Source organism: Panthera onca, chromosome B2, assembly GCF_046562875.1.
Source record: "Panthera onca isolate mPanOnc1 chromosome B2, mPanOnc1 haplotype 2, whole genome shotgun sequence".
In the NCBI taxonomy this organism is placed as follows: Eukaryota; Metazoa; Chordata; class Mammalia; order Carnivora; family Felidae; genus Panthera; species Panthera onca.
In genome coordinates, this window is record NC_138343.1 from 83,364,367 (window position 1) to 83,384,704 (window position 20,338).

The 20,338-nt window shown below is 34.7% G+C and overlaps 1 protein-coding gene across 4 annotated transcripts in view; it reads right to left on the reverse strand.

The window, feature by feature from the left end:
- Positions 1-550: 550 nt before the first annotated feature.
- EPHA7 (EPH receptor A7) overlaps positions 551-20,338 on the reverse strand; it is a 171,786-nt gene continuing 151,998 nt past the window's right edge. For 2 of the 4 annotated variants that reach the window (XM_060616202.3, XM_060616200.3), the window contains exons 10-17: positions 19,745-19,858; positions 18,457-18,642; positions 17,803-17,864; positions 15,924-16,133; positions 15,054-15,203; positions 7,391-7,584; positions 5,975-6,130; positions 551-3,762 (exon numbers count right to left, since the gene is read on the reverse strand). In XM_060616202.3, the coding sequence (XP_060472185.1) occupies positions 3,648-3,762; positions 5,975-6,130; positions 7,391-7,584; positions 15,054-15,203; positions 15,924-16,133; positions 17,803-17,864; positions 18,457-18,642; positions 19,745-19,858 (1,187 nt within the window). In that variant the 3' untranslated portion in view covers positions 551-3,647. Of the gene's footprint in view, positions 3,763-5,974; positions 6,131-7,390; positions 7,585-15,053; positions 15,204-15,923; positions 16,134-17,802; positions 17,865-18,456; positions 18,643-19,744; positions 19,871-20,338 lie in introns of all 4 variants that reach the window. The other 2 variants (XM_060616201.3, XM_060616199.3) reach the window with 1 other exon arrangement.

Below are 20,338 nucleotides of genomic sequence, written 5' to 3' on the forward strand. Positions count from 1 at the left end.
ACTTGTTATTCTGTAATAATTAGAGTGGAAGTAAGTCACTGTGAAAAAGAATGAAGGGAAGCAGTGGGTATTAAGTTTCTTCCTATTCTTATTGGTCCACTGAAATATTTCAATGAAACCTTTACTCAAGACATCTCCTTTCATGATATCGTGTAAGAAAATAAATGAGTAAGGGACATAAAGGAACCCGCCAATGATTGGAGACAGGATTTTCTTTACATTGTCTAATAGACTCGTTTATTATTTTAAGCTGGTAAAAAGAGACTTATGATTCGTGTTGAAGAAAGAGTTATTTGTGCTTGATACATTAAAGACACTGTTCAAAAGCAGTTTGTCCTTATAAAAGGATGACCCCTGTAGTAATTCTTAGGCAAGGAGGGACAAATTCAACCAACAAAAAGCACATCTCGCCCCAAGTTCCCCATGATTTCTCCACATAGAGCAAAAAAATACACATCAGTAATTTATTTGAACATGCACATCAGTGAGCAGCACGGTTGTGGCTACTCAGGAAACAAAAGGGAGAATATCAGCATTACCTAAATTAAAAAAAAAAAAAAAAGAGGTGAAATACACCATTTTAATTGTCTTAAAAACACGGATAAGAGGAGCAATTAAAATATAGTCCTAAATAGTACTAGCTAATGTAGATTACATAAGTATACAATGTGATTCAACTAATAGTGCTCTGACAAGCATAAACCACCAGTCCCAGTAAACAAGGCCGATCAATTGCTGAGAAAATGTTAGATTCGGATGTAATAAAAGTTACTTTTATTTCAGTACTGAATGCAAAACACAAGTCAAGTGTGAAGACAGCGTTCTAAAAAAGGTGGCTCTATTAAAGCAAGGAGGCCATTTCCTTTTGCATTTTTATAAGTTTTGAATTCAATTTTTGACGTTTGCTTTCTCTACCTTTCCTCCCCTGAGCACTAATTTATCAAAAAAAAAAAAAAAAGATTTCAAGGTGCAAGTTGTACATTCTTACCGTTATACCATTTCATCTCTTTCTGGAAGAGAGTATTACAATCAGCATTACAATGTTAATTCTTTTTCTCTGAATATTCGTTTCACATACATGTATTTCTAAATCATAATGTTGGTCCGGAAAAGAAACCTACAAACGAGAGAGTGATGTATTCATACACTTCCTATTGTGCTGTGTGTCTTTCCCATCCCTTCTCCCCTTTCCCTGTAAAGAGCTGTAAAAAATTTAAGGCAGATGAGGTATATTGCTGAAGAAAAAAGTTATTTTTGAAAAAAAAACTCAAAAAAACTTTTATTCTGCCCTTCTACGCAAGAAAGACTACTCAACTATAAATCTAGTGCTAGAAAAAAGCAGGAAAGACACCGTTTGCATGTACCATACTATGTCTTCTATTTCTAGAATGGCTTTTTGTTAATTTAATTTTAATAGAAAAAATAAGCACCTTAAGCTATGAACAGGAAAAGAACTTCATTATTAGTGAGTTTAGAATCCAAACGGAATTAGGAACACTCACTCAACCTCTTTCACTCATTCTCTCAAAGGCCAATGCTACTGATTAGAATTGTAAAGTGCTGTACTCAGTATAAACACTTGTATACACTGCAGACACTGAAAAATAACCCTCAAGCACATTGTGTTATAGTTCCAAAAATATATTTACAGTCTATTACAAAGATTACAAATGGAAGTGTCTAGGTGACTGTATTATGCTAATTAAAATTATTTTACAGATTATTTTGTTCCTTAGGGACAAAAAACATTTTAGTGAAATTAAAATGATTTTTCTCGTCAATTGAAAAATAAATTAAAATATCAAATAACACTGTACAGTGATTTAAAAGAAAAAAAAAGGGTGGGGAGGGGTTTGGGAAGCAATCCATTTGAGTTTTTCTATAGCCATCTTTGGTCCTAAATGTGGGAAAACACATTATGTAGCACTGAAAATACCTGTTCTTTTGTGATGCTCTGCAAGTAAAATAGAAAAATATAGTGCATTTTCAATGTATTCAGAGCCCACTACAGAGAAATGTGTGTACAAAACAAGACAGTATAAATAAAATTTACAAGTTTTACAAAGGAACATTTACAGGTTTTTGTTTCTGTTATTTGTTTGTTTGTGGATGCCCACATTATCAAACAAGACCAATTATGACCGATCCCTGGGATCTTTCTCTATTAAAATCATTATAAACAGCCCAATTCTCTTTGGAAGTACAACAGTTCAATTCTGGGGTAGTTCATGATTTTCATAACTTTGAAAGCATTACTCACAATATGTATACATTCCTGAAATATCTATAAAGACACATTTAATTATTGCTTATGAAATTCTAACACAGTAATCAAATAATATGGTTTAATAAATAAAGCTTAAAAAAAAAAAAAAGCCAGATCCTTCACCTCTTCCTTACACGGTAAAAAGAGTTCTTTCATTTAATAAGTTTCTTACATCAGCGTTCACAAATAAAAGACTTTTTTAAAAACTGCAGTGATGATATTCTGTGCAGCAAATCTGTTTTTAAAAGGTGAAAATGTGAACTGCCCCTTTTCTCATGCTTCCGAGTTCTAATATAAAACTTACTCCTTTCTTTTTGTGTTTGGACTGCATTAAACAGAATAGGATATAAAATATATGTCAACTATTTCTCCTAAATTTCCTAATGTCTCAACATTGAAAAAAATCTCGATGTGCTCAGATTAAATTTTAGATAACACTGGATAGTTCTTGCTCTCAGAGACTTGCCTTCACCCACACTCTTTAGATGAAGCGCCTCGTTTTTTTTTATAGTCATAAACCTACAATTTGAATTTTTTAATTAAATTCTGTCTAGTAAAATCACTCTATAAACAATCTGTTAAAAGTGCCTTATAGTATTTATGGATCATTATTGCTTTTTTCATTGAAAAGATAGTGTGTTTTCTGATCTTTACAAAAAAATTTCTTTTTAAAAAATACCAGAGCTCTTGGCAACTTGCGTTTTCTTGACTACCTGCCAATTAGCAAACGATATCAAAACAGCACTAATTAAACAAAATAAAATGGCACAAAAAAGGATACCAATGTTCTGATGGAGATATATCTTCAATCATGCTATGGTTTTGTTTTGTTTTTGTTTTTAATTTTGGATTCTTTCAAAGGTACCCAGTGTAGTAATGTGTCATAGATTAACACTAAAAAGGTCCAAAGCTATAAACAACTTTCTAAAACAAAGTCCTTATGAAGAATAAACACAAATGATTTTAAAAAGGAATCGTCTGAAATCACATATTTAAGGAAAATATTTCATTGATTTTAACAATAAGATCATGAATTTATTTGACAAATATATTCTTTCTTAAATTCTTTATGTACATTTTAAAAAGTCTATAAGATAAAAAGGAGGTTAGAGAGCTCAAGGTGTTTGGATGTTTTCAGGTAGTACTTTGTTTATTGTCACTGCTGTTTTCCTGGCCACCAGGGGTGGATCCTAAATTCCCTTTTTATGTGTTCTGGTGGCACTTAGGAGTTCAAGTCTGTAGGTGCTTCTTAAATCTTCTCTTCACTGTAGGAAGGACCCAGGACATCAACTGTCTTCTAGCAGCATTTCTTATGCATATCCCGAAGGCCAGTACTGTTCTCTCGCAGTCCGTGATCTCCCTCGTAAGGGAGAAACGCTAATCACACTTGGATGCCAGTTCCATGTAAATGGAGCATTTGTGCTCTCATAGTCTGAATGCTGCTCATGATTTTCTTTTGATGGCCAACCAGTGTGATCCCTAAACTCATCACATCCCTGAAAAAGACAAATGCATTTTTTTATTAGTTACCTTTCGAAGAGTGGATTTGGTACTAAACTGTCATCAGCTCTTTAATTAAAACATCTGTTTATCGTAGGCAAACAGATCTTATCTTAGTGGTCTTGGGTATTATGATCATATCCCCGCAGCGGGTCTGACTGGCAAACTTCATCGGCATGTTCCTTCCTAAGAACTTAACTTCTCCGGCTCTTGATTTGCCACAGGTTGTCTTTAAACTGATTTGCAACTTTGTACCAGAAATTATCACAGTCTTAAAATTATTATTAACTTAAGATTAGGAAATGTTATTTGAAATGCTGTATTCTTGAACCTGAGCGAAGTTCAGAATTTTTTTTTTTTAATTTTTTTTTTCAACGTTTTTTATTTATTTTTGGGACAGAGAGAGACAGAGCATGAACGGGGGAGGGGCAGAGAGAGAGGGAGACACAGAATCGGAAACAGGCTCCAGGCTCCGAGCCATCGGCCCAGAGCCTGACGCGGGGCTCGAACTCACGGACCGCGAGATCGTGACCTGGCTGAAGTCGGAGGCTTAACCGACTGCGCCACCCAGGCGCCCCACGAAGTTCAGAATTTTTAATTGTTACAGTGGGATGGAGGATGAATGTAAACATTTTGGGGTCTAGTAAATCAAGAATCGTCAATGATCACAAAAGATTTATCCTGAGTTTAATTATCACGTGGCGATTCTGTGCATATTATTGATTGTATACTCAACTCCATTTCAGTTTAATCATTTGCCTACATTTTAGAAAAAAAAATTATTTTCTAAAATGTGCAATATGTTAAATAGTTTAAATTTGACATATACTGTGTCTGTGTATGTACTTTTACCTTTCCTAATAGCCAGAAGGACTGAGCTTAGTTAGGTATTTGCAAGCAGCTAAAATATAGCAACAGTACAATACTCCAGTATTTCATAGTAGGGGTCCAAGAAAACTTTGAGAAACATCATTTTTCAGGGAAGTAGATTTCTTTGGAGAGAGAAGGTGTAATTATGCCAGCTCTACCCACATGGTGACTACGAGTAAACCCAACAAGACAGCACACACATGCTTAAATTCACGTGGGTGCCACCTCCCGGCACGCCAGAAAAGAGTAGCTGACTGCTGGCCTTCTCATCTGAAAAACGTGAAACCCTTTGCATAGCAGTTCACAAACTGGATCCACTAACAGATCCTTGATAATTGCTTCCCATTTTCAAACACGTTGGCTGAGAGGAACCTCATTGCCCATAAGACTTACGCTGCAGCACATGAAGCTGAAGTTCAGAGGTATTACGTAAGTGGATTTCCTAAGACCACATAATCAGTGTGGGAGCCAGAAAGGAAAATTTGTTCTTTTTACTTTCAGTTCATAGCAATTTTAAAAATTGCTTATTGTCATTCTTTGGGTTAAAAAAAATGGGGGCACCTGGGTGGCTCAGTTGGTTAAGCATCCAACTCTTGGTTTCAGCTCAGGTCATGATCTTACGGTTTCATGAGTTTGAGCTCTATGTCGGGCTCGGTGCTGGCAGTGTGGAGCCTGCTTGGAATTCTCTCTCTCTCCCTCTGCCCCCCTCCCACTTGTGCTGTCTCTTTCAAAAAAATAAATGAACTTAAAAAAAATGAATCAATCACACACCTTCCAAAACATAGGTTAAATTTTTAGTTACAGTTAACTGAATTAAGCCTCCTTTGACCTCTTCAGAAAGTGATCATATTGGATGTCAAAGTGGATGTGGTATTGGGTATGAAGCTTTGAGTTTTTCATGTCATGCAAACATGGTGAAAGAAATCCTCTTTTGCAATGGAGGAAGTTTCCTCAGTGAACAGGCACTTAAATGATACATGGTTAAGGAAAGAGGCTCACTCTGTGGGGCTTAGAATACTGGCTATGGAGACAAATTAGCTACCACTCACTACTTGACTCAGTTTAGGGATAATATTTAAATTCTCTGAGCCTGCACCTTGCTGTGTATAAAGCTATTGACATAATAAAATTATTGCTGTGAGAGTTTAAAAATACACTGTAAGTTCAAAGGTCTATTTAGCATAATACCTGGCACATAGTGGACACTTATTAAAGAGATGATTTTCTCTCTGATTTTGGGGTTCACAACCTCTGTAATTTATGGACAATGACCTGATGTATAAAGCTTGGAATGTACTTAATAAATGATTAAATAGAATTTTGAGAGTTTCAACTTACTCAATAGTCATCCTGGCCACAGATTCAAGGGAGTTGTAGCCAGCTGCCGTGAAGTTATCTTTATATCTTTCCATCTTAATAGCCTGTAGCCATTCTCCAACTGAACAAAAGGTAGTAAAGTCAGGAGTGTTTTGATCCAAAAGAGGGCTTATTGGCCTAGATGAGAATGAAACAGAAAAGCAAATTTTTTCATGAACTACTAAAGGAAGAATGTCTTGGCTCATAAAAAAATAAGGGTAAAATAATAAAATTACATATTCTAATTGATGTTGTAGTAAAAAATAAACAGATATGTTAACGAAAATCTAATGTGTAGGGGCATGTGGGTGGCTCAGTCAGTCGAGTGTGTGACTCCTGGTTTCGGCTCAGGCCACGATCTCGTGGTTTGTGGGATCGAGCCCCATGTCAGGTTCTGCACTGACAGCGTGATGCCTGCTTGGGATTCTCTCTCTCTGCCCCTCCCCAGTTCGTTCCCTATCCCTCTCTTTCTCAAAATAAAGAAATCAACATTAAAAAAAATAAAAAAAATCTAATGTGTAAAGGTTGCCCAATAACTACAAAATCCAAAATTTACATTTTGGTTGGATTTGACGACCACCAGGTTGCATCTTCCATGTATTTCTAAAAGTACAGCTAACAGTATTTGTAATCAGTACACATTTCTTTATTCATTTGTTTCTCCAAAAGTAACTGGGAGTAAAGGAAGCACATCTGGTTGTGGACTAACTTGTTCAGACCACGTGGTGCTACTGAGAACATTATGTGTTCTCCGTACTAATGGCACCCTTGTAGTGCCTAGTGAGCTCATATACCTCCACAAGGGCTTAATGACCAGTACAGACAAGAGCATCAGCATGACTCAGAAGCTAAAGCTTATTAATTTCTAATACACCTTCAATGGAGTAAGCCAAGCACAAAGAATGCATGGAGTGCTTCGGACTCTTTTTAATGAGTACACCTCTTTAATCATGTATTGAATTACTTTCATAAACCTTAACTTCATAGAATCATTTTACTAAATAGCTTAAAGCAAAACAAGAAAATATATTATGCAAAAAAGTAAAGCACTAGTAATAAAATCCCACATAATACTAACGATGATTTGAAAATGTGGAACACCACCTGATCATAATTTCCAGTTTAGAAAGTCTTCTAAAATGATGGCCAACGATATCTACCATAACTTTTAAGAAAAACAAAAGGCAATAACAATAGGTCCCTTTAAACACTAGCTAATTAAGGTAAGCCAGATATCTGAAAAGAAAAAATAAAGACTTTGGTAAACACAATAAATTTAACATGGATATATAGTTTAACACAAATGTCAATTTGCCATTGGGTTAGGACTGAGGAGACAGAAGGTTTAAGTGAGTATTTGAATGTCTCCCAGAGTCCATTCCCTTAGGTATTTCTTACCTACTACAAGTTCCCAGGGGTGTTTTCAGACTATTTGGGTTTCGAATCATTTTATCTAGAATTCCAACTATCTGTTCAAATTTTGGCCTTTCAGCACGTTCCTTTTGCCAACAATCCAGCATCAACTGGTGAAGGCCAGCCGGGCAGTCCATGGGTGCTGGTAAACGATAACCTTCTTCTATTGCTTTTATAACCTAATAGCCAAAGGGACATTAAAAATATTACTAATTGAGGCTCAATGATAATAAAATGAATTGTTCAGTAGGCAAAGTGATTTATCCAGATAAGATTGAAGCACATCTTGAAGCATTGCAAAAGACATATTTTTCCCCAAACATCTATGAACCTTAAATATGTTATCAAGGGGTGCATGAAGAGCACGATATCATGACACTTCCTAGTTAATTCTGCAATAGGGAGTAATAATTAAAGTCACTCAGGGTGCAATAGATGGAAAACTACTAATGTCATCCCAGAGGTTTTGAAAGCGGAATATGTTATGAAACCATTTTACTTGTATACAGCTGTACATGTACATATTTGTCTATAAATCTATGAATTCTTCAAGTTGTAAGAGGAAGGTCTCAGTTACCCCGAATTTAACCTCCCAAAAGGGTCACTTTTTGCAGAGTTCAAATGACACTTTCAAACAAGATATCAAAATGCAGAATGTACTATGATAGAAAATATTACCAAGCACACTATCACTTTAAATATCATGGAGCCTATATACTTATGAAATATATAGTGTTATATAGTGGTGTGCTGGAGCGAATAGCATACAGTGGTTCATAAAGGTGACTGCATCACTTTCCAACTCCAAGTTTAGTGACCTCACACTGGAAGACTGAAATCAGCTTTGGGGAAGAGGATGGGAGAAGGGTTACACCAGGAAATCGGGGAAGGCTACAAGTTAGTGCTTTCCCAGAGTGCTGGTTGTTAAACTTTTATTAGCACATCACTGTATGTGATAGTGCTAATACGCTATCTAATAACAGCCTAAACACTATAACAAGCTTTGAATGTTCATGAAAAATAAGTCTCCATAAACATTGGTACATGGCAATCAAAAAGTCTAAAAGTTTATTATTCAGACTTATTGTTTGTTTGTTTATATGGAAAGCAAAATTTGACGCTAAAAGCCAGAAACTGTTACAAATCTCAGCAGCACAGGAAAATAATTACCAAGGCAAACAACACAAATAAGAGGGACTTGTAAAACATTAGAATAATATCAAGGGGAATTAACAAATCATTTTTGATACTGACTGATATAATAGCAGTACAAATGTAAGAAAAAAGTGACTCTGGAAAAAACAAAGAGGAAACCTTGGGTTTCTGAAGAAAATAAAGGCAAAAGTAGGCAGACAAAAGCTGGCTTTAAGAAATGTTGATTAACATGGGTGCCTGAGGGGCTCAGTCGGTTAGGCTTCCGACTCTTGGTTTCAGCTCAGGTCATGATCCAGAGGTTGGTGGGTTCGAGCCCTGCACAGGGCTCCACGATGACACTGTAGAGCCTGCTTGAGATTCTCTGTTTACCTCTCTCTGCCCCTCCCATGCTCACACACTCTCTCTCTCTCTCTCAAAATAAGTAAATAAACTTAAAAAAAAAAAGAAATATTGATTAACAATATTTGTAGGGAAACATATCCCTAAGATGCTTGTTGACATTCCAGAATAACACATTAAAATGTAAAAGGTTGCAGATGGAATGAATAAAGTAGCTGGCATCAACAATTTCTACAGAAAATCCTTTGTATAGGAAAAAAAAGTACACTTTAAGAAAAATCTCTATATGCAAATTGATCAAATTTAAAAGGTAAATAGATTAACCTAATAATAGCAATTTTTGAAAAATATTATAAGATACAATTCTTAGTTGAAATTCTCCCCTGAATACTATGTTATATATCCTATACATCAGTTTACTAGATGTCTTCAACTGAATTTTCTATAAGCATCTCATACTCTATTTATAATTGAATTTCTCACCTTCCCTAAAACCTTTTACTAATCAATTAATGGCCTTTCCAGTCATCACACCTAGAAAGCTGACGTGAGAACAGTTGTAGATTCCTTCTATGTACAGCAAATTAGTCACCACTTTCTGATGATGCTCCTTCTTAAATGCATACATGTTTAAATAAGAGAAGTACTTTAGTTTGAATAACAATGATGGAGAAAAAATCCTTATACTTAAGTGACCTTAATCAGTGTTGGTATTGAATGCCAATGAAGGACAAAGGACAGAATTTTAAAAGTGTCCTTGTTTATGATCCCATTGCTACAAAGGTTGTGTATCTTGTAAACAGTCCTCTAAAATACCCCAAACTTCAGAAAGCTTTACATCACACAAACAAACACAATGGTAACTCTGTAAAGATCATAAATATATAATTATAGGAGAAATTAAATTAAAAAAAAACTATTAAATGCAAAGAATTTTCCATGGCTTTGTATAACATTCCAGCGACAGCCCTATACTTGGATTCAATGGGGCTCTATGTTACAAAACTTAAATGCAAGTAAAAATAATGTACTGTGGAAAGCTCCGTTAAGTTATTTAAATAGTGACTTAAATTGTGAATAAGTAAATAAACAACTTCTAAAATTTAGTGTATTCAAAATGACTAAATAATACAATTGAGAGGCATTTTTTTTAATTGGGAAAAGAGTGGCTTTACTCATATTTGAGGTTGCTTATATTTGAACAGAAGCAGTATCTTTCTGATTGGCAGGACAAGTTCCCATGCTCATAACATTAGTGCAATCCTTATTATTTTCCATCACCTTCTAACAATATCCCTGCTTGTAATTTGTCTTCAGATGTCTAGAAAGTAACAATGCACATAGAGTGATCTTTCCTTTGTTCTTTCCCTCTAAATACTCTTTTAAGATGCAAATCTAGGGGCACCTGGCTGGCAGCCATGGAGCATGCAACTCTTGATCTTGGGGTTGTAAGTTCGAGCCCCAGATTGGAGGTAGAGGTTACTTAAAAACAAAATTAAAACATAAAATAAAGTATAAATGTAAATCTGATCACAATCCTCCTGACATTAATATTCCTCAGCAGCTCTCCAAGCCTTCATAAAAACATTTAGAATTCTTCATCTTTGAGCACAATATGTATTTAAGTCTTTGTGCCAATGAACATAATACCATTAAATGACTCTTACAGGAATGAGTTAATGAACCTCTGCAGTTGTCCTTTTGCATTATAGGAATTTCATACTCTATTATTATGGCAGGAAAACATTTATTTCAGCATAAAATGAAACATCTGGCTTTCAAAGATAGATACAGTGGTGGATACATTTTTAAAGGAATAGCAGCTAAGGATAGAATTTAAAATAAGAGATGTTCTCGATTGGGAATGGACTTTGGGAACCTAACGTTCCCATTAACAATCATGCACCTACCTATGGGAGCACTAGTGATAATTGCTGGGAACCTTCTACAGAGCATAGTCTGGCATAATCCAAGCATACATACCCTTTGAGGGTAAACCTGCTGATGAGGGGTGATTCAGGCACACACTGAATCTAGAAATTCTGCAGTTTTTATTTGGTTAGCTGCATTTTACTTCCAATTGGGAAACCAAGAAGTACTTTCTGCAAATAGTTATTCATTTTTGGAAACAACAAGGCACATGGGTAAAATGGTTAAACTTACACTTCTTAGAGCATTATGTTATTATTCACAGAATTCATTTAGAAGATCTTTTTGTGAAATTTCTAGAAACCCGTTGGACAGGGATTTACCTGTCCAGATCTAGCCTTAATATGCTACTAAAAGAAAAACGAAAAACATTAAGCAATTTCTAATTCTAGATAGGTCCTGGATTCATAGGAAGTGATGGGTAAATGACATTTATAAAAGACCACTGGGATATAATAGGAAGCATGGCTTTAGTATATGCTGTAAAGAAATACTTGGAAATAAAAACAAAAGTTGCTTGCTGCGAAGTGTTTCAGTATTATTAGGGTATGACCATTGTAATTAGAGGAAAAAGAACACAGAATGACCCCATGATAATGGGCTGGTAATAACTCAAAATGGGATCTAACATGAAGGACTTCTGCTCTTTGCTCATGCTCATCTCCATTCCATTAACCTCAAAATAATGTATGACCCACAGTTCATGCAATTAAATATTTTGGACCCCAAGTATGGGATTATGGCAAAGTTTTACCAAAACAATCACAATTTTGTTTCTACTGTAACATAAAAAATACAAAGTCATAAATTAGTTGTGACTTTCAAAAGGGAAAGTTGAAGGCTCACAATTTAACTGAGAGCAAATTTAGTTAAAGTGTATTATTATTTTTTTTGAAGCTCTTAAATGTCTTTTAATGACCCACTTTAAGAATTTATCTTTATGTCCAATATCTTTATGGAACCTTTTTTTTTTTTACCATCTTTATGACTACCTACTAGTTAAACTAACAATGCATTAGCTTAGCTTAAAGTGAAAAGAAATGACTTTGTTGAGTACTATAAACAGAAAAAATGCAATCTACCTAAAGAACATCAAAATTTGAGGGTAACTATTTGAACTAATTGAGACATACATTTCATTAAAACACAGCTGCTGTGAATGCCAAAGAAGAATATTTTCAATTTCTGTAATATTTATTATGTTTGACTGAATGTACATATATAAAGAACTTTCTTTGAAAAGCCATTATGGAAAGGGCTAAACATCTGCAGATTTTTAAGAATGAAAATTAGAAATTTCTTTGGGACATTCACTCTCAATTGTAATAGCAAATAACTAAATTCTGCTTCCACTGCAGTGAAAATTCAAGAAAGCTGTAAGTATGTCAAAATACAGTTAAGAATCCATTCAAGTGTTAAGTGATACCCTGTTTGGATATGGGTATCATCATACACATACATACTCTCTTTTCCCAAGTTTTTCTTGCTCATTGCCCTGTCTAGCATGCAGATAAAGCCTTCTGGAAACTATCTACCTCACTGACTTCTATAATACCCTTGTCTGTTCAGAGTGATCACAGACACTTCCCTTTATTCAGCATTCAGCCTGGAATTTGGGGGATTTGTTTACAAATGTAACCATCAATTTACATCTTGTTCTCGTGATGTCTTATGAAAAGTCTTCTAAAATCCAAGGCATTTGAAATTCGAAGGCTCTCTAAAATCCCTGACAAATTACTAGGAACTAAGTTTGAACAATGTAAAGTTAATTAATTCACTTAATAAATGAATCTAAACTAATTAAAAAATTAATATCTAGGAAGATCTGTTGAAAGCAAACTTCCCACTATCTATTCACACATTTACAGGATTTTCATATGTGTCAGGGGATTCTCAGAACTCCTCAGTCTTTCCATGAACTCCTACCAGAGATTTCAGGTAAAAAAGCTTTTATCTAGGGAATTTTTTGCCAGAATGAAATTCATTATTTTGAATTATTCATTTTTTTCAACATTTGCATTTTGAAATGTATACATATAATTGCTCAAATAGCACTTTAACAACATTAAGTATAAAATAACGAATACTACCCTAAAAGAGGAATAGTAATATAAATTTCACTATAAAACTGAGATGTATAGGTAATCCCTTACTATTATACAAACTGATGTATGATTTATAATTCAGACCTTCAAAATTACAAAAAAGAAGAAACTTGGTGTTAAATGTTCTAGGTTGGAAGTAAATGTCACTGTAGACATAATAATTTAATTTGATCAGTACAAATATTTATTATTTCTTGTTATGCTAATTATATATTTTCACATTTCATTTTCAGGAAAGACAAACAATATTTAAGGAATTCTAAAAATTAACATTGAAGATTTTCTTTTCTTCTTCACCCTTTCTATTACTTGTTTTCAGAAGTTAAGTGAACTTTGAATTTAAGTCATCTTATATTCCTGTCATTCCCTTTATGTTTGAATCTAGTACAGAAGGAAGGTGTCAAAAGAAATGAAACTCCACTGAGTGTCTGGGGAATGTAAATATTTCTCTTTCTCTGCCCCAAGGATTTGTTTGCCCACATTTTGACAGTCCATGAAATCTTTGACACTGAGTCCTGTCAAATATTAACAACTTTGCCTCTGCCAAACAGACTCATCATTTAGACTTTTATCTTTGGAAAACCAAAACCAAAACCAAAAAAACAAAAAAGTTTCATGTCATCCCTCAGTTCAAAACACCAAAAGATTTAAATGACTTAAAAACGTCACCTCGTCAGGCTGTGAAGTTTGCAGTTCATTCAGAAATTTGTGGGAAGATTTACTGAAAACAACCTCACCAACAAACAATCTGATTTCAGGTGTCAAAAGATAACTATCTACAAGTTTTAAGACCATAGGAGTTTGATATGGTAAATTCTAAAATCTAAATCCAAAATGCTGATTTTATGTAACAATGTTCATGACCTATTTTTGAAAAATAACTCGATTTTAATTTTAGTCACCTTCTATTGGTATCCATGTTTATAGTACTTCGAGAACTGACTATTCCAGTTTGCTGGTCACATCCGTCTTTTAATGGCGATATAGACTTTCCTCAAGCACCACTTATTTCTTTACTCTTCATGAACATGCATTTGTACCATTTCTAAACTCCTTCATAAAAGCCTTTCATCAATTTGCCCCAACTTAACCTGCATATCAAATCACTACCAGTGTGCACAGCTCTGTTCCAGGACCGGGAATCTATTTGGTTGGTCTCCACACACTTGGCTAAGTTTTAGCTTCTGGACCGTCCAATATGCCTCTTTGGAAAATTCTCTCACTAGCTATGGCCAAAGTCTTCTCCAGATTGCTAGCTCAAATCCAGGGTACCTTCCTAGATTTTAGACTTGCTCTACTTTCATCTAGATTTCACTCACATTTTCAGTAGGTTGGACCATATGAATCTGCCAGTATTTAAAAGTTTCTGACATGCAAAAATGCCTGTTTCATCAAATTCAACCTAATAGAAGCCAATATTCACTTGCATTTATGCTGTATTGTTTTGTAAGTGGTCTCTTGGTGTGACATGTATACCCCCAAGAACTGCTATCTCCTTTTTTTCTCAATGCATCACAGCATGTTTTATGCCTTAGTATGCAACAGGATACATATTTAACAAGTACGAAGTTTTTAGGAATTTCCAAAAGCACTCCCATTGTGATTAGATTCTAAAATATCACCATGGAACACCTACCAGCGTTGAGCATAAGATTTAGTTTGTCTCATGAAATTAAAATTTAATCAAATCAACCAACAGTAGACATATTAAACAGATTTCCTGAGAACATTAAAAGAAAAAGAAAGATAAGCTTCAAAGACAAAATAAAACACAGGCTTCCTTCCTCCCCTCTGCAAATGACTCCTTTACTCAGGTGACTTTCCCACTACAGTTCTACAAGTACAGCATCATTATCATTATTCAGGAAAAAGATAGTGGACATATCCTTTGTATCTACTGACAGGATATTTTCAAAAAAAGGAAAGACGATCTTCAAAGTGAAGTTAATTGAACCACTAATTTATGGTAATTTTTGTGGGAATAATTGTGAAAACTCAGCAGTCATATTTTTATAATTCTATAAAACTTTCTTCTTATGAGCCATTCATTACCAACATGTTCCAATAACAATGGATATTAATGTATAAAATCCTTTTTGTTTAAATAGTGTAACACCTACATCTTGATTTGACATGTCCCAATAAGGTCTCTCTCCATAAGACATAACTTCCCACATAACTATTCCATAGCTCCATACATCACTGGCTGATGTGAATTTCCGGTACTGGATGGCTTCAGGTGCTGTCCACCTTACTGGAATTTTTCCACCCTGTTATAAAAAGAAATTGAAATTTTAAATATGCATAATAACTTATAAATCATTTATAGCAGAGCTATAAAGCTACAGTTAAACATTTGTATATTTGGTTAGCAATTCAGCAGTATCACATCTATCCATCTTGAATCTCTCTAAGTGTATTTAAAGTTACTAATCTGTTTTTAAAATGTCATTACAAGTTTTCATTTTTAAGGCGACTCAATTTAATGGGCCCTTAGGTGGTCTTAGGCCATGAGTCTAGTCAAAAGACAATGACAAATTAGGCAACATAACTATTAAAATGGAATGAAATATGGGTACTTCAACTAAATCCTCATGTATTTTCCTTTTTGCTAATTTCACAAAAGTTGTAAGAATTAGCATAGTTAATATTCTGTTAAAATCTATTTATTTAAAATGGGACTATATTTCTCTGCTACAATTATGAGAGCTAGCAACTAGATGTTATTGTATAAAACCGAATGTTACGTATATGAACACCCTGCTATAAGAGAAGCATGTTGCCATTCTTATCTCACTTCTTCTCAGTCTGTATGTAGAGTGGAAACATAACGACAGTTCCTCCAAAAGGAAAAAAGAAAACCAGCAACAACAAAAAGCTGAGATCTATTTGCCTCTTTTCTACTGTGTAGCTTTGTATTATTAAGTCCTGCTTTCTTGGTAGGAAAATCTCGGGAATATGAAGAGGTGCAGTAAGGGACTTTTCCTTACAGTCGTTGTATAGACAGCTTCTGGATCATCCTCTATAACCCGGGACAGGCCGAAATCTGACACTTTGCAAACAAGATTGCTGTTGACAAGAATATTGCGAGCTGCAAGGTCTCTGTGAACATATCCCATATCGGCCAAATATCTCATTCCAGCAGCAATTCCTCTCAGCATTCCTACTAACTGAATGACTGTAAATTGCCCGTCGTGTTTCTACAGGAAGACAAGAATAAACATCCTTTAACTCTACTTTCAAAGGGAAAAATTACCATTAAAAATGTCTGCACGCTGGTGATTTACTATAGTATAATAAGAATTATTATATTATCTATAGAATATAGACATTTGTAAAAAAAAGAAAAACAAGTGTTGATTCAACGGACAGCCAAATAATACAAAATAGACTTTTGATAATTGTTTAGTTATTTACATTGATATGTTATTTTTATTGATTGAAAATAGCATCAGGTTATGCAGATCCAAAAGTATGCACTGATTTTTGAGGCGAAGGTAGAGAATGGGATATCCAAAAATACCGTCTTTGACAACTAAGTGTTTTTCCACTTGCTAAAATATTATATAAGTAATCTAGAAATGTATAAGGGGATGAACGTATGTATTAAGATTTATTTTCTCCAAATGATAAAAAAGAGAAAGGAGACATTTTTTTATTAAAGGTGAAGAGAAACTAAGAAGTGGGAAATGATGATGCTGGCTGACTTCGTTTGCTTTTTATATTTTTCCCTGTTTTGTTATCGGTAGGAACATTACTTGCAACAAAGATTCTCTAAAACAGATGTGCCAGCAAATGGGATCGAGAGCTCTTTGCAACCAGACTGGCAACCATATATTTCTAACCCATTTTTAACTCACAGATTTCTCCAACTGAATTATAAATACAGTGCATGAGGATATTGATTTGAGTTGATAACCTTTCCAGGTGATGCTTTATTCCCAAGAGTTGATAGTTATACATAAATAAGAATTTCTCTAAATCTTCTGATTGCTTATAAATTTGAGTTGAGTGTATCACTGCAGATTATGTATGATCACATTCCATGTCCTCTTATTCTTTAGATTGCTTTCTCCTTGTCATTTGGAAAACTGTTAACGTGTTTATATCCTTAGGTGAAAAGTCTCAGAGCAAAAAATATGTATGCTTATGTATTTAGAATTACCACAAAAACAATCACACATTATTAATTTTAAAAATGTTAGTAATTCTTTTTTTTTTTTTTTTTTTTTTTTAAATTTTTTTTTTTCAACGTTTTTTATTTATTTTTGGGACAGAGAGAGACAGAGCATGAACGGGGGAGGGGCAGAGAGAGAGGGAGACACAGAATCGGAAACAGGCTCCAGGCTCCGAGCCATCAGCCCAGAGCCTGACGCGGGGCTCGAACTCACAGACCGCGAGATCGTGACCTGGCTGAAGTCGGACGCTTAACCGACTGCGCCACCCAGGCGCCCCTGTTAGTAATTCTTTTATACTCAGTGTTCACACAGCGATATAACAGAAATGGTTCCACAGGGCAGAATTGGGATCATCATGCCAATTACTGAATGGTTATCTCACTTTTTAGTCTTCTCTGTATTACTTTTGTATTTAATTTATAATTGTACTGAAAAGTAAAATGTTACTCTACACCATGTTCAGAGTAAAGGGCTTCAGGTTCAAACTACACTTTATCACTTACATGCTCAAAAAGTTCTAGTTCAATCCAGACCAGGATTCTGATCTTTAATTTAATCTGCTTTTTTAAAGGCAATTTTCTGATCTGTTAAAGTTTACAATGTTTATGGTTTATGCTGTGCACAATAGTCAACATGATAGTTGTAACATGGATAATGCATTTAATGGTAGGATAATTTTTTTGTTACTTACCCTGAGAAATGCATCTAGGGCTCCATTTTCCATGAATTCTATTACTATCATGACTGGTTTCCCTAAAATTAAAAAAATATACATATATATATATATGTATCAAAAAAAAGTGTATCTTAAGGAGCCATAACCTAAACTTCAGGCTTATTCCCATTCTCACCCTCAATAAAATACATGGTGCTCTTCTGAAAGGCTGAATGGGTGAGCTGTGAGTGTTTCTAATGTCCCAGTGCTGCTGCTAAGCTCAGAGTTATTAAATATCTGTTTGGAAGATGGTTATGATTCACGAAATTAAAGAACAAAGTCAGTGTGTTCTTCTGACCCCTACTTTGTGAACAAAACTCAGAGAAAATGACACTTTATATAAATTGTACAAACTTAGAGTGCATCACGTTTATGGCCATTGAAGCTAAATGAAAATATCAGTCAATCCGTCTGTTTATCAGATTTATTCTTTAACTCTAATCCTGCCTTCAATTATCCTGATTTCTTCAGAGGTAGTAACATAAACGAAAAATTTAGTCCATTATATACCAAGAAAAAAACCCTTCATTTAGAATATGCAACATGTTCATAATTTGAGTTTTTAATTAGGTACAAAATAACACTAATTTCTGACAGTCCACTTGATAAATGAAAGGTATCAATATCTACCTCGTGTAACCACCCCTTCCAAATGGACGACATTTGGGTGGTCAAACTGCCCCATGATGCTTGCTTCACATAAAAAGTCTCTCCTCTGTTTTTCTGTGTAACCAACTTTGAGGGTTTTTATGGCTACCGCAACATCTCTTTTCCCTGGAAGTTTCAGACGACCACTGCAGACTTCTCCAAATTCTCCTGAAGTAATAGAACAGGGAGGTGTATGTTAATCTCAAAAATAGTTCTTCATTCATAGTAAATGCGTAATACTAAAAACACTTTTAAGCTTTGCTAAACTATCTGTTACAGAAACTACAATTTTTTAACTGGATTAACAAAAACGTTTTTAGGAACAACCTTTAGATTTGAATACAGGATACAATGTACACTGGCGGCTAAAGCATGAGGATGCATTTGCAAATTCTAAACATTGCTATTGCTTTTACGGTTTGAGAAGCAAGTATTTTTTAGATTTCAAAGTCTGAAATTTGTATGCACTAGGACTGCTAAATCTAAGAGAGTTGAATCCGAAGTGTATAATTACTATGAAAATATATTGTATACAGGGGTCCCTGGGTGGCTCAGTTGGTTAAGCATCCGACTCTTGATCTCGGCCCAGGTCATGATTTCACAGTTCATGAGTTCAAGCCCAGTATAGGGCTCTGAGCTGACAGTATGGAGCCTGTTTGGGATTCTCTCTCTCTCCCTCCCTCTCTGCCCCTCCCCCACTCATGCTCTGTCTCTCTCAAAAATAAATAAATTCACATGTAAAAAATATATATTGTATATGTAGAAAATAATATTCTTTTTATATAAGTCACACATCTTAATTTTCTGCATGGAATTAAATGGCTGACTAATACCTACAAATGCATGAAAAAAAAAAAAGGTTAAAAAAAAAAGCATCAAAAAAGATGAAAGCCTGGCAGGAAGATGGCAAATCAAGTAAGAGGAAATGTAGATTTCAACAAAATTCAGGAACATTCTCATTTAAAAAAAAAAAATACTAAGTCATTTCTTAAACAGCAGGCCAGAACTATCGTGAAGTAGCTTATTGTAGAGCAATATCTTAAAAATCCAACAGAAGACAAAAGATATACAGATTTTCTGTGCCACATGCTTCTTTTTCATTTTTTTTTCTTGAGATCTCATAAACAAGTACAGCCTCATTGCTTCCAACAGTTCAGGTGAATGCAAAAGTTCTATACTTGAGGTATAATTATTTGCCTGTCATTATGATGTATGACTTTCGATCCTGGCTAAATGGAACAGCTGAACAAGGAAGCTACAACAGCCTTACCTGCACCAATCACACGCTCAATTTTAATACAGGAGGCATCTAGCTCCTTGGCGAATTGATGGACAGCTCTATTTGGGTCCTCATAGGTTTCAGGGTCAATGTAGGTTTTGGTGCCTGGAAATTTAACTGTAATGATGTAAGAAAGCATGACTGTGATGAAGCAAAGCACTTATTGTGCAGTCAGCCCAGGAATTTCATTATGCAGAGTGCTCCTTGGAACAGTGAACTTGCTTCCACATCACCTGATTCACAGCAGTTTTAACAGACTACTTCGGTCTGTTGGCGTATAGGTATTATCTGCAAGCTTCTATAGGTAACATAGGATCCAGCTCATAGGTTACTAACTGAATTGCTTTTCCAGTAAATCAACAAAAGACATCACCAAAATTCTCTGACATGACTCTTATCAGACTGGAGGTTTAATTAAATTCACTGCTATCATGGCATAGTTCAAGCCATATTGAGGTTTGTAATGGACTTGGAAACACATTTGTAAATCTATCAGTCAGTCAATCAATCAAATTAATACACTGGGAAAAGAAGACATTTCATTTACAGGTAGCCTACTACACTGACAGCAATATTAAAAAACAT